General features: G+C 39.7%; 1 protein-coding gene across 1 annotated transcript; it reads right to left on the bottom strand.

Moving 5' to 3' along the window:
* Positions 1–2,549: 2,549 nt before the first annotated feature.
* On the bottom strand, positions 2,550–12,347 carry LOC148420725 (teneurin-3-like). Its single transcript, XM_088419112.1, has 4 exons — positions 12,290–12,347; positions 12,076–12,187; positions 10,862–10,932; positions 2,550–2,806 (listed from the first exon to the last, which is right to left on the bottom strand). Exons 1-4 carry the CDS (start codon positions 12,345–12,347, stop codon positions 2,550–2,552), a joined length of 498 nt encoding a protein of 165 aa, XP_088275238.1.
* Between the last annotated feature and the right edge of the window lie 2,718 nt (positions 12,348–15,065).

The following is a 15,065-nucleotide window of genomic DNA, read 5'->3' as shown; positions in this document are numbered from 1 at the left end:
AGCGAATGTTCATTAGTGCTTACCACCTGTATGGTAGCAGTGCATGACAACTGTGTGGTGAAAGGAAAGCAAAAAACGTGCAACAAAGAAGAAAAAGACGACCTTTTTATTGTGAAAACACGTTCGATATAGGGGGACGCCATGTTGATGTGTTAATTAAAGACTTGGTTTGAATTTCTGTTGCGTTTTCTGAGACTTTAATGATAGGAACAAAGCAGATTAGCAAAGTGCTCCCTTTAAATGTCAGATCAGCACGTAGGCACGTGACCGGGGTTTGAAAAGTCGGTAGACTATGCTGGGGACTCGTGTAATAACTCATTTACCCAATGTGCTGTCAGCTGGTTATCAGTTGATAGCGATTAGATTTTAGCTTCAGTGTGTTGATATACCAGCGTAACCTTCACTAGGCCAAAATGCAGTCATTAGTTGGATGACAGCGCAAAGGCAGAAGTGCAGTTAATATATAGGATCACAGACCAACGAAGATGGAAGTGATGTGTTTTGTGCTGACAAAATGTAAATAACAGAGCAGAGCAGTAGCTTGGTAATTCTTGGGGATCCCCTCAGAGGAGCTGGGTGAAGTGGATGAATCAGCTGCATTTTTGTCAATTAGCAATTAAAAACTCGATGACTACTCACTTTTTTTGGGGTGGGGGTATTCGCTAAAGCTCTCATATACACACTATACTGTCATTTAATAAAAACGTGATCTAACGTAATAGAAAATGCAGTGACTAATCTCTTATTTTGACCCACGTTGACTGATGACTGTGCTTTTCTGGGGAGCAAGCTTTAAATACCTACAAATCAACGCTATTTTTTAACCATATAATTTAGAAATAAAATGCACTTCCTTTCAACTAAAAATGTTCAATTATTATTAATTTCTCCACTTAATTTTCATACCTGGAAATCACCATCATCACAAGATTTCATGCATTATTTAGCCTTATTAAAATCGACCAAACGGCAACAGGCCATCTGCTCATTTTTCACGCTGCAGTGAGAGAGTGAGGGGTTAGTCTTACATTTTCACCATGCTTCTGAGAAAAATGCAAAAGTTGGACAAAACCAAATGACAAGTGCTCTTTTGAATGAAAAACAATCAAAGGTTCTTGAAGAAAAAGAGATTTTACTGTGGATAGTTTGGATAAAAATGCAGAAGCCAAGGAAAAAGCAGCACAAATCTGAACATGGCAATGGATGCGATTGCTTCCACGGCAGAGGCACGTCTATATCACAGGGGTGGTCAACTTACAATTTTTTGCTGGTCCGACATTCGTCGGAGCCCTACCCCCTTTCCGTCATCTTCGGTACGTCATTTTTTCAAGCCAAATGAAATTGTAATCAGCCCGTCAGTTAATTTTTGCACAGCCTTCTGTCACCACCAACCAGAGGTTGATGTTTAGCAATGTTCTTTCCGGTCCGTCGTTCGTCAGACGCTGGTATTACTTCTGTCTGCACTCGCACTAATTCTTTTTTCTGTTTTTGGACTTAAACTTAAAGTGAACACCATGTTTGTGGTTCTGCAATTGAAACCCAACACAGTAATATAAATGTAACAAGAGAACAAAGCCAGCTAAGAGTTTTAACCCTGGGCTATAACTAACCATCATGTTTATTAACCTAACAAGGGTGGCACTTACAAAACAATGGTGTGTTGAGAAGTCCCTTTTAGCTTGGTGCAGTGTCTACAGGAAGTAGTACTTTTTACAAAAGTAAAAAACAAAACAAACAAAAAAACTGCTTTCATCTTTTATTAATTCTGAAAGGTTTTTTTAAGAATGACAACCAGACTTTAACATTTTCAATAAACTGCTTTTTTACTTAAAAACAAAGTTTTGACATTGTTAAATTTAAGTTTTATTGTCATATAGTACGATTGGGGAAAAGCAATCTTTTAAATACAGCTCCTACCATATATTCTGTTGTTACTTTTGGAATACATCTACAGGTACATGTTAGGATCCAAACATTTTTTGAGGCGCACCCCAGGAATGCACTACTTGAGTTAAAATGCTGCAATGTCTTAATGAAGATCCACTCAGCAGTGTGTCAGTACTGTATATCTAAATGAAAATGCATTCATGTGACGGAAAAAAAGCAGTTGTATTATTAATTATGACAATCACAACTGTCGTAATAAACCGCCTTGAGCATACGGAACAGGCATCCGCGTAACCACAGGCATACCCATGGAAACACATACATTTAAACCAAGCGGTATACGGAATACTCAGTTCTTGGTTTCGTTAACCTCACAAATTTTTCCAGAGTGAAATTTTTGAGCATCTCTATATGATGCTTTGTATTTTCCAAAGAACTATGTATTGCAATTCCTAACTTGGTGCAAACATTTATAACTTCAGTGAAGGTGCTTCAGTGAAGTACTACAAATGCTTACGCATCTCACCTTCCCTCTTTCACCAAATCGCAATTCATTCGCATTCTGATGACACATTATCTGAAGCAGGGACTTGCGGGTGGGTTACATAGGGGTTTCAGTATCAAACCGGGACCTACAGGATGAGGACTGATAACTCTATTACCTATACTATAGACATACTGTGGACATATTCAAGATGATGGGTAAGAGGCATAATGAGAGAAGACAAATGACCAGTCTTACCGTTGTCACTGTCAGACTTGTTTTCATGATCTGTATCAGTAAGAGTCAGCACTGAGTTGGAGCGGCTGGACAAACAGGAACTCCTCAGAGATGACTTGCCCAAGACCCCGCGGTCCCATAGTTGCATATCTGTCTCTGGCGATATCACAGCTTGACTGCCCACTTCTCGGTCCAGTGCTGTAGTAAGAGAGAACCCACGGTTGGGGAGGCCCATCTCAGAGCTGTGTACTAGGCCATGACATGAGGGTGGATCACTGTTGCCTGCCTGATGAAGACTTAAATGATGACCTAAAATATATTTTGGCAAGTTTGAACACTTGTAGAATTAGTCAAGGCAACATATATAGTAGGGCCATCTCCTCGATCACTGCTAAGGAGGTTTAACAACCCGGCCTTGTTTTGCCTAGTATCTAAGTCTCAGGCGTCTTCCGAGAGCGCGTTATCATTTTAAAGGGACTCTCACTCTATTCCAGTTTGCATTGTACAGGACCTCATTATGTGTTATCTATTTCCACTCAGCGTTCATCGGAGCGTTTTGACCACGGAAGCGGGCCTTTGAGAGTCTTTTGTGAGTAAGGGATATAACCGAAACTTGGTTAGTTTTCTTGGAAACTTAACCTGAAATTTTGGACGAATTCACCAAAGTGGGCCGGCCCTAATTTGAATCAATTTGGTTCTTTTTCTCCCAGAGTGTAAAAACAACAAATGAAAATTTGTATTTCTTGTTTCATTTATATGAAAAGAAATAATTAATCTTTTCTGAACAAATTTATCAAAGAGCTAAAAAGATCACACCAACAAACTCACATGATATTTTGCAAAACATAAGACACAATATAAAAGTCACGCTTGGAAAATATTTTCCAATTTGTATTTTATGTTTTTTCTAGTGTTGAGTGCAGCGATCACTGACAGTGTGGACAGCATATATCCAATTAGAATTTCTCCAAAACAGGCTTCAGGATGTGGAGCCCCACTGTTTTGGTTGCAGTTGTTTTTCTATCTTTCATGTCAAGATTGGAAGAGGTGGAACCTCAACTTCTGCCAGGACCATGGGAAGAAATAATCTTATCTGAATGAAATGAGGACTCAGCAGTGAGAGGAGCTCGCTCTCTGCCCTTGGCCTGCCAGATCTCTGGACCACACAGTGTGTCTTTTTGTTTTGGGATAGTTTTAAAAATTGTCTTTAGGACAAAGTTTATGTTCCATCACTTGCAGCAAATATGGGCGATAGGAAAGTTCAAATAACAACTGCAATCAGCATTCTAATTCACTCACGAGCTTGATGTTGTGCGTGCTGCCAGTGGTGGGCACATTAAGCACTTCTAAAACGTGGAAAAACCAAAACTCAAAAATGTGTTCAAAACATCTCTAAGCTTTATTTTTTATAATTTCTCATTTTTCAAATATTGCTTGATGACTAGTGTATCCTTTTTTAATCAGCCTGTTTGTTGGCTTGACTGACCGACACAATAGTAATTAAAAAAGAAAAAAACATTGCTGCTTACGTTGTGTGTAAATTTATAAAATGTAATAAAAACGTTCAGGTCATTCCATGCCGACCCTTGCCTTCATAATTATAACTTCAGCAACTATTTTTTTTCCTTCATTTTTGCTCTGAGTGTCCTTGAAAGCGTCCACACGTGGATTATAAAACATGGGGTATCGTTAAAAGCCAACAAGTCCTTTTCCACACAACTCATGTTTCGCTTCTTCACGTTTTCAGTTTCAGTCATTTTCATTTAATGCACAAAATAAAGCAATAAACTAAAAGTAGAAATGGACCTGTTAAAGAAAGACACCCAAGAACTGACGATGAATTACATTTGGATTATTCATTGATGTTAGGATGACATGATGATCTGCCTTCCGAAAGGTGAGGAACAGCATGTTTGTCCGGCAATGTATTTGTGTTGGGACGGGGTTGGTACCGCTGTACATCCATCTGGGTTCTGTTCAAAGTTGTGATAAAGCAGGGGTCACCAACGTGGTGCCCACAGGCACCAAGTAGCCCCCGAGAGTAGCCTGCAGGCCTATTCTATAAAAAACTTACATTGTGATTTTCTAGCAATTACAAACAATTCTATATGTGTTACATTTAGATTACATATTATGCTCGATTTACATATTTACTATAGCTCTTCCTTAATTATTATAAGAAATAATTAACATGATCCCATCTTCACATAAACTCGTCGCTCTTCGCATTACTCAGTACCAAAGAAGTAGCTCTTCGTTTACAAAAGGTTGGTGAGTCTTGTGCAAAAGGATCACATCATGGTGTTTTTTACTTTTGTTGGTCGCATGATTGTTTACTGTTACACAGCTTGGTTGTGAAATGACGTTAGAGACCAGGAACTCTGCGTCATTTGGTGACTACTGTCGTAATGCAGTAGTTTTCAATAGTTTGTCCAATCGATGGCACTGTTTCATCACTGTTTCATTCTATGGCTGCAGTTTGCCTTAAAAGAAGAAAAGAACAACTTCCTGTGTCTATTGTGTTGGATAGCTCTGTGTGTGCAAGTTGGTTAATAAAACTGTCAAATATTAGGTTATGGGCCCAGATCGTCACTAAAAAGCTGTTGTGCAAGTCTTTTTTTTTTTGTGAAGATGAACAGTGGGATTTCACAATGGAGGATAAGCTGTTTATTGACTGGCTGAGCAGACCAGAAAAGGGGGCAACATCGATGTTTTGATGGAACACTTGCGAAAGGACTATCAGGCATGCTAAAGAAGATGGAGATGCTAGCTGCAGATGCTAATGCAGCAGCGCAGGTTGAATTAACTCAACAGAGAGAGATGGCATTCTCCGTTTTAGTACTGAATGTAAGTACACCCCAGCTATACAGTATGGCTGCAGTGTATCAGGGATAGCCTATATCTGATAACAAGTTGTTAGACGCCCAAAGAGGCATGGACTATGTTGAAAGCTCATTTTGAGAGAGATACAGTGAAGCTGAAAATCCGCAAAGTAGGGCCCCCACTTTTCACTTTAAAAAAAAAGTTTGAATTTTTTTAAAATCTGAAAAGTCTTCATGCTATACATATGATTGAAGACAAATATTACTACAGTACACATAGTGACTTAAATCTTAAATTATTAAATACACTATACAGTAGTGAAATTGATGGGGAGAGAGAGAGAGAGAGAGAGAGAGAGAGAGAGAGAGAGAGAGAGAGAGCGAGTGAGAGAGCGAGAGAGAGAGAGAAACTGCGTAGCTGCCCCCCCCCCCCCCCCCCTCCCGCTCAACGTCATTAGGATGTCGTTGGAGAGTTTACACTTGAAATCCCATTATATTATAAAAGAAATCTAGGTAAGACATTTCCAACGGTCTGGCGAACCTTTGCTCCTTACTCTCTCTGCCCGGAAAATGTGTGTGTGTGTGTGTGTGTGTGCGTGTGTGTGCGTGTGCCTTTTGCTGTGGGTGCGCTTCATGACTGACACCAATGTGCCTGTGGGGTGGGTGGTGGGGTGGAAGTAGATTAAAACTCCACAGGCACGCGCGGTATAGCTCATGAAGCGCACCCCTGCGCTGTTGATGTCAACACACAAGCAGGACGCATATGGCGTTATATTTGTGCCACAGTTACGCACGCGCGGAAAAAAAAAATTGAGCGTTCAAAATAAAACTGAGCGAGCGAAAACAGATTTTGAGCGCAGAAAAAAAGTTCTTGAAAAGAAGTTTCTCGCTCAAAATTCCTTTTTGCTCGCTCGCAATAGCATTCTCGCGCTCAACATCTCGCTCTCGCTCGCTCGAGTCGTCCTCTGCGCTCGCTCAGTTCTGTTCACGCGTTACGTTTGTGCCACAAAACCAGCCAATCAGAGCTTGTAAAAGCACATTGATTGACAGCTTGGTATCCAATGAGATTGCTTGTTGTGTTCACCCGGAAACGAGCAAACGAGAGTGCGTCACATCGACATAGGCGGGAGGGGTGGGCTTATATTATTAAAGTACAAAAACTAACAAGGTATTTCTGTCAAATGATACAATATAGTAATAATAATAATATTAAAAGTAATTCTCCAGCCCAAGTCTGTGTTGAGGGCACTCTCGTTTGCCCTTTTCGGTTGAACACAGGGCAAACGAGAGTGCGTCAACTGATAATGTACAAGCAATCTCATTGGATACTAAGCTGTGTCAATCAAAGTGCTTTTACAAGCTCTGATTGGCTGGTTTTGTGGCACAAACGTAACGCGTGAGCAGAACTGAGCGAGCGCAGAGGACGACTCGAGCGAGCGAGAGCCCAATGTTGAGCAAACGCGATGTTGAGCGAGGGAGGGAGGAGTATCGCGAGCGAGAGCGAGATGTTGAGCGAGAGAGGGCTATGCCGAGCGAGCAAAAAGGAATTTTGAGTGAGCAATTTCTTTTTCTGTGTTCAAACTCCATCGGCGCATGCTCAAACTCTTATAATTACGCGCTCAATAGTTTTTTTCTTGCTCTCAAAATCTGTTTTCGCTCGCTCAGTTTGATTTTCTCCACTCAAATTTTTTTTTCGCGCGCTCGTAATTGTGGCACAAATATAACGCCATAGACGCAGAGACATTCGAGGAGCAAAGACGAAGTTCACCAGACTGTTGGAAACCTCTTCCTTGGATTTCTTTAACAACAAAATGGTATTTCAATTGTAAACTCCCCATTGTAATCATCTTTGATACAGATTAGACTTTAATCCAACGTCTGCAGCACGCTTGGGAGCTATTGCAAAAGTTCAATTTGTAATGAAAAAAATTCCTTGAAGTCGTGAATCGTAACTGGGAATCGAATGTGTAGCTGAAAAAAAATCTACGATATTGTGAATCCACGTCATGCGGAAAAAAAAATCCGTGATGAGGCGAATCCTCAATAGTGGAACCCCGAAGTAGCGAGGGTCCATTTTGGTGTATTTTGGCAAATAAACTGTTCCTGAAGAAGAGATATTCCGGATGTGAAATGAAAGAAGGAGATGCTTTCATTGATTATACGCTGATACAAATGAAGGAGCTGACTGATCAGCTATCAGCAATTGGATCTGTAATTGAAGAGAAAGATCAGATCGTAACACTCTGCTGGGTAGTTTGCCACCAAGTTATGCTACAATCGTCACTGCCCTGATGGCAAAATTGAAAAGATGAATAAAAATGTGACTGTCCAAGCTTGAAAAGCAAGCAAACAAAAAAATGAAATCCACAAAGTCAAGCATATGATGTGTGAGGTTAATGTTGATTCCTCATGTGAAAGTGCCTTTGTGATCCAAGAGGCAAACAGTGACACGCAACAAGTTGAATGGTTGATTGATTCTGGAGCGTCAAAACATGGGAGAAAGAAATTCTTTAAGACTACACTTTAAAAAAAACAAAAAGGTGGTAAAATAACAGAAATCTATTGCATATTTTACTTTATTTCAGTATTTTTAAAATCTCATTTAATTTCCAAAAAAGATAGCAATTTTATATTTCAAATGTAAAATCACTAACTGTGGCAACACAACAGATTTCCATAATTTTACAGATGAATACAATAGAAATACTCTACATTAATTCTTTAATAAAATGTATTTCAGAAATGTTTGTCAGGTATTTAAGGGTAACACCTGTAAAATTAAATTCCAAAACAATAAAAAAAAAAAACGGATTTTTTTTTTCAAATGTACTGAAATATTAGAGTAATTTCAGTATGAATAAGATGTTAAATGACTGATATTTTTGTTGAAAATAACTACAAAATTTTAAAATTCAGATTTATTAACATTGTTTTAACTTTTTAGTTTTTTTAAATGTTGCTTTTGCCTGGAATTTTGCCCCAAGGCGGCTGACCTAGGCAACAGCAAGGCAACGACCCTTGTGAGGAAAGGCAGCTATAGAAAATGGATGGATTTGTGAATATTAATATACTAGTCACTTTATTTTGTGAACCTCAGTAAAATAACGTCAATAAAACCAGTTCAGAATGTTTTTGGGAATGTACACATTACTAATCATAATAGAACGTTTACTTACCATATTTACGTATGGGTGATTTGTTTTAAAAGGTAAAGGTGTAGTATAATGTAATAAAACCAACTAATAACAGAATGTTTTTGTAAACGTACACATTATTACTCGTAATAGAATGTTTACTTACCATTTTCACGTGTGGGTGATTTGTTTTAAAATGTGAAAGTGTTGTTGAATAAATGTTAAAATAACATGAAAATAGACCCAAATCTTACAGGTAAAAAATGTGTTTTACGTATGGAAAAAATGTATTTTTTCGAGAAAGTACATTTCTGTTAATTAAAGAGACAGCGTGTAGGATTTAAATCGTTTTTCAGTAAAAATGAATGAAGTAAATGATTGTAAATGTCAAAAACTTGCAAATGAATGTGTTCTTAATGACCAACAGTATGTTTGAAACATAATCACAGGTCTAGTTATCATTAAACTATATTACATGGCGGGATGGCACTTCTCCGGAGGCGGCCATGTTTGTTATAGCTACGAACAATGGGAAATGCAGCACCTGCAGCACCTCCAACTGTCCGTAATGAAACACAGTATAAATCTTACACACTGTCCCTTTAATGGTGCCCCAACACAGTGAGTTAAACTGGGTGATGGCAGTCTGGTTGACGCCCTCGGGATTGGAAATGTCAACATGAAAATGAGCTTCGAATCAAGGGATGTAAAAAATGTCACTATGTATGGTGTGCTGTATTTTCCAACTGAAACAGATCCATATCCGTGTATGTGGTCCTGAAACAGATCCAGATCCGATCTTTTGTCTGAATGGTCAGATCGCATTCATCCAACCCGCACGTGCTCAACAAGTGGACAAATGGCACAATTCTGTGCTCAAAAATGTGGGAGCGGGTTTGAAAAACTAAAACGAGTAGCGCACGAGGCGTATACAAATCAATCGAGGAAGAACAAGGTGTATTTTATCTTTCTGTCTGTCTCTCTCTCTCTTGCTCACTTGGAGCGAGCAGCTCGAATATTTCCCCAAAAAGAAAAAGTATGATAAAGACGCGGGTAATTCTCCAAACTAATGTTGTGTTGATTAGTAGTGGAGAATAATTCTAAGGTTTAGCATATTTTCACAAGTGTTATTTTGCAACCCCCATTACAACTGTTCACTTAAATATGCAGTCAAATAGTGTTATACTTAGGAATGGAATGTAAGTATTTCAGTCAGGGAATGTAGATAGTTTTCTCATACATTTTCAAGATATGCACAGACCTGACCCTAACCCAGAAATAAAATTGCTATTTACTTTCAAATCACAAAATCAAATAAAATGTTCATCCATGCAAGAATGACAACATTTCATGCAAGTGATTGCCATTTTATAATCCAAATATATAGAGGTTTTGCAAGTCCTAGTGAACGAGCAAAAGATGCTCATCTTCCGGTTTTTAAAAACCTAAACAAGACCCCTTTGTTATGCCTTTTCTAACTCAAATACTTGTTCATGTATACGCTTTGATGTTACCTCCATTGAACACAACAAATGTTAGTGTTCTGGATCTTTTCATATATATAAGTACATTGATCCCTTGTCGTGCCTCGCCTGTCATACTCTCAGTGCATCGCAGATTTTTTGGGGGGAAAAAAACATGTATATTGCGGAGATGTTGAGATTGTGATTGCGTGCTGTTGAGACGGGAGTTGGGGCTGAACTAGATGACAACTCCTGTCCTCATTGGTCAAAGGTCGCGCTGGGAGCCAATGGAGTGTCGTACAGAAGTGCCAATCTCCCTCTTGAAATCATGTTTAAGTGTCTTGCAGGTCACTATAAGGTCTTCTATAAGATATATGAAAGCAGCTGCCGTGAGACTTCAAAGGATGGAAAGAGGGAACTGTTCAGTTACTGTAGAAGGTTTAATAATCAAAGATTTAAGTATATATATATATATATATATATATATATATATATATATATATATATATATATATGTGTGTGTGTGTGTGTGTGTGTGTGTGTGTGTGTGTATAAAATGCATAGAATGAAGAAATTTTGCATTTAAAAAAAAGGTTTTTTAAAATTAAAAAATATATATTTTTAAAATTCTGTGGGTGTATATTAAAATGGGGGGGTGTCCGGTCCCAATTGATGTTAACTGAGTTATTCTAAATGTTTCAGAAATCAGAATATTGTTCTTAACTCTTATATTGATCGCATGTAAACATAGTCACTGATTTTGCTACAAACCTCATACAATTATTGAAGCTAATACAGGTTATGTGTACTGTAAGCAAATACATTCAAACTTACCCTCTATGTTGTAATTGTCCTCTTCGAAATTAACCATGTCCTGATGTCCTTTCAATGTCCCATAAAATAACCTGCCAAAACAATAGTTTATTTTGTTTAAGAAATAAAGACTTTGTGACTCTGTGATAATTTTGAACTGATGTGCAAGTCCGCATGATGTTACAAAAAAACACATTTTATTTTTATGCACACACAACTATCATCTCCTTATTTTGTCTTTCTTTTTAGTTACGATCTATTTTCTCTATTCTGATCATTTCAGGCAAGGTGTTGACCACACATCCAAAGCTTTTACTACTGACTTTACAGGTAGTGAGTTGTACAAGCTTTACAAGACTACAAACCTTTTGAGAAACAAAACAAAAAAAACAGGATAAAGATGAATGAAGTCATGAAATTTTAGAACTTTCCATCCATCCACCGAATTTTCTTTATCAGGGGTTGGCTCATGAGGACAGCAGCTTGAGAGGGGAAGCCCAGACTTCCCACTCCCTGACCACTTGGTCCAGCTACTCCAGGAGGATCCCCAAGTCATTCCTAGGCCAGATAAAAGGGTGTCCTGGGTTGTCCCAGGGCTTCCTCCCTGTGGGACATGCCCAAAACACCTCACCAAGTAGGCGTCTGGCAGGCATCCCAACCAGTATGTGTCCTAAATGATGTATATGCGTAATACTGAATTGGGATTGAAAAAGTCGTAAAACAAAAATGTTTGGAATCACAAGATGCACACCTGTTACAGGTTCATAATCAAACGGAAGACAAAGAATAAGAGGGGGCCGCATGGTTCAGCGGTAAAGTGATTGTCTCCCAACCGAGAGATTGTGGTTTTGATACCCCGACCACTGTGACCATGTCTAAACGTCTTTAAGCAAGACCCTGAACATGTTGCTCCTGAGAAAATGTGAAATCTGTCCGGGGACGGCAGATGACTACTAGCCTTCTGGCTGCTAATTCTGCTGCATTTACAGAAATGTTCATCAATATAATCTGCCCCTGTGAATAACAAATCATAAATAAAAGAAGATAAGGAAGAAAGTTGGTGTAGAATAACGTGTGAAAGCCTCAGCCTTTTCACAATAATGCTAAAAGTGAAAGTGTGGAATATTATTCTTGTGAACGCATCATTCTTCACTTGATAAACAAGTACAAATGTAACAAGGCAACTAACAAATGTCTAGTAGAAGAGAGACTTTTGACTATAAATTTTTTCTCACCTGGTCTGGTCTTGGTGCTTGTCAAAGCCTTTGAGTGTGTCACTAGAGGAGTAAGACTTCTGAGTTGGGACACGAACTTCTTGGTGGCTAATAGCACAATCTTCACTGTCACCTGAAAAATTCAAAAGTCGATATATCATATTAGTAGAAGGTAAGATTCTTAATGAGGAAAGTCATTAGTTGATATTTAGTTGTTACTGTAATAGTCGTTTACAGTATGGACGGCGTTCTTTCACTTCCATAATGCTTTTTCTGGGGTTGCTGTCAAACATTGAGGCATGCTGTCTAGCAGCTAATTTGACAGGAGGAAAGATAGACAGAAGAATAAAAAGGGATGTAAAGGAAGAAGATGCTGTGCAGAAGGCAAAGTGCAGAGCTTGTCCTGTGAACACAGTACACAAAAAAGGCTTCATGACTATTAATGTCTTACTAATGGATCATCATCATTCAGTATTGCTGTGCAACCATAATCACAATCAACCATAACGAAATAATATATGTATAAAGTGTGTATGAATGTTGATATAAAATGTCTACCTCTGAATAATCACAACTACACTTTATGTGTCCCAAGAGGCTTTTTGTTGTCATTTTGCCAGAAAATAATTTAAAAAAACATTTAAGGGTAAAGAGGGCGGACAGGACGTAAGAGGGAGAAAGCATTTTCAGTTTTTGCACCACCCTAAAATGTGAGTACAGTACAGATTATCAATGAAATAAACAAAGAATGCAAAATCATCAATAGTGGACATTACAGAAAGTAAAAATGTGGTCCATTTAAAAACAAGTTTAGGAAAAATTTTGAAAAGTGTGGATTGTGAAAAGAATTCTTTTCTTTTTAAAGGAGTTAGACATAACGGTTTTGGCCTCTAACATGTTTGGTTGTGTTCATTTTTATGTTTGCATCGGCAAAGACGGACTGTATGTATGTATCATGTTCTGGGAAGTATAGATCAGGTGTTATTTGTCTGATTTGAAGAGAAAGAAATCATTGGTGTGGCAGTTCTTTATATACATAATGGGTTTTCAAAAAAACAGCCTTCCGTCCGCGAAAATGAAAATTGACATTTTGAAATATTCAAATCCATTCAAAATTCCATTTAAAATGAGATAGAAAACATGACGATAGCTTAAAATTTGACAGTTACAGACAAAAAAAAAAACACTTAAAAGGTTTTGGCACAGTCGAGCAACAAGTACCTAGGGAAAAAGAATCAAAATGTTAAATGACTACTGGAGAAAAACTCCTTCCATCCATCCATTAACTGCCATTTTATCCGGGGTCAGGTCACGGGGGAACAGCTTGAGCAAAGACCACTTTGTCCAGCTCCTCCGGGACGTTCCCAGGCCAGCTGAGAGACAAAGTCACTCCAACGAGTCCTGGGTTGTCCCCAGAACCTCGGACATGCCCGGAACACCTCACCAGGGAGGCGTCTAGGAGGCATCCTAACCAGAAATTCGAACCACCTCAATTGGCCCCTCTGACTCTGAGCCCCTCCTGGATGACCAAACTTCTCACCCTATCTGAAAGGGAAAAACCGAACACTCTGCAGCGGAAACTCATTTTGGCCACTTGTATCCGGGATCTTGTTCTTTCAGTCATGAACCACAGCTCATGACCATAGGTGAAACAGGGACATAGATGGACTGGTTAATTTGAGAGCTTTAGCTTTCGGCTCAGCTCTCTCTTCATCCCAACAAACTGGTACACGTATGCATAACCGTAGATGCTGCAACGATCCGCCTGTCAATCTCCTGTTCCATTCTGCCTTCACTTGTGAACAAGACCCCGAGATACTTGAACACCTCCACTTGGGGCAGGATCTCAATCCCCGAACAAAAGAGGGCAATCCACTCTTTTATGGCTCATGGTCTGAGATTTGGAAGTGCTGATCTTCATCCCAGCCACTTCACACTCTCCTGCGAACCGCTCCAGTTAGAGTTGGAGGTCACGGCCTGAAGAAGCCAACAGCACTACATCATCCCCAAAGAGCAGAAATGCAATGCTGAGATCCCCAAACCGGACCCCTTCAAAACTTCAGGTGTGCCTAGAAATTCTGTCCATAAAATTAATGAACAGAATCGGTGAAAAAGGGCAGCCTTGGCAGAGTGCAACCCTCACCTGAAACGAATTTGACTTACCGCAGGCAATGCAGATCAAACTCTAACATAGGTGGCACGGCGACCAAATAGCCCATATCAAGGGGTTCGGTTTGCCGTACCCTTGAAGCACTTCCCAAAGGACTCCCAGAGAGACATTGTTAAACGCTTTATCCAAGTCTACAAAACACATGTAGACATTGTGCGAACACCTATGCACCCTCGAGGATCCTTCTGATGGTAGAGCTGGTTCACTGTTCCATGGCCTGGATGAAAACCACGCCGCTTCTCCTGAATCCAAGGTTCAACTTCCTGATGGGCTCTCCTCTGCAGCACCCTTGAATAGACCTTACCCGGGAGGCTGAGGAGTTTGATCCGTCTGTGGTTGCAAACACCCTCAGGTCCCCATTCTTAAAGAGGGGGACTACCACCCCAGTCTGCCAACCCAGGGGCACTGTCCCTGATATCCATGGGATGTTGTAGAAATGTGTCAACCAGGACAGCTCTACAACATTCAGAGCTTTAAGGAACTCTGGGCGAATCTCTTCCACCCCTGGGGCCTTGCCACCAAGGTTTTTTTGGACCACTTCGGTGACTTCAACGTGACAGATAGAAATGCCCCCCTCTGAGTGTCCAGACTCTACTTCCTCAAAGGAAGACATGACGCTACAATTGAGGAGGTCTTCAAAATATTCTGCCCACGAGCACACAACCTCCTGAGTTGAGGTCAGCAGCACCCTATATCCACTATACACAGTGTTAATGGTGCACTGCTTCCCCCTCCTGAGACGTTAGCTGGTGGACCAAAATTTCTTCGAAGCCATCTCGACGTTATTTTCCATAGCCTCACTGAACTCATCCCACACCTGAGTTTCTGCCCCGGTAACCAG

This window comes from Hippichthys cyanospilos, chromosome 7, assembly GCF_059441005.1.
Source record: "Hippichthys cyanospilos isolate Australia breed blue-spotted pipefish chromosome 7, RoL_Hcya_1.0, whole genome shotgun sequence".
NCBI classification, from domain to species: Eukaryota; Metazoa; Chordata; class Actinopteri; order Syngnathiformes; family Syngnathidae; genus Hippichthys; species Hippichthys cyanospilos.
This window is presented reverse-complemented; position numbering and strand designations above follow the sequence as displayed.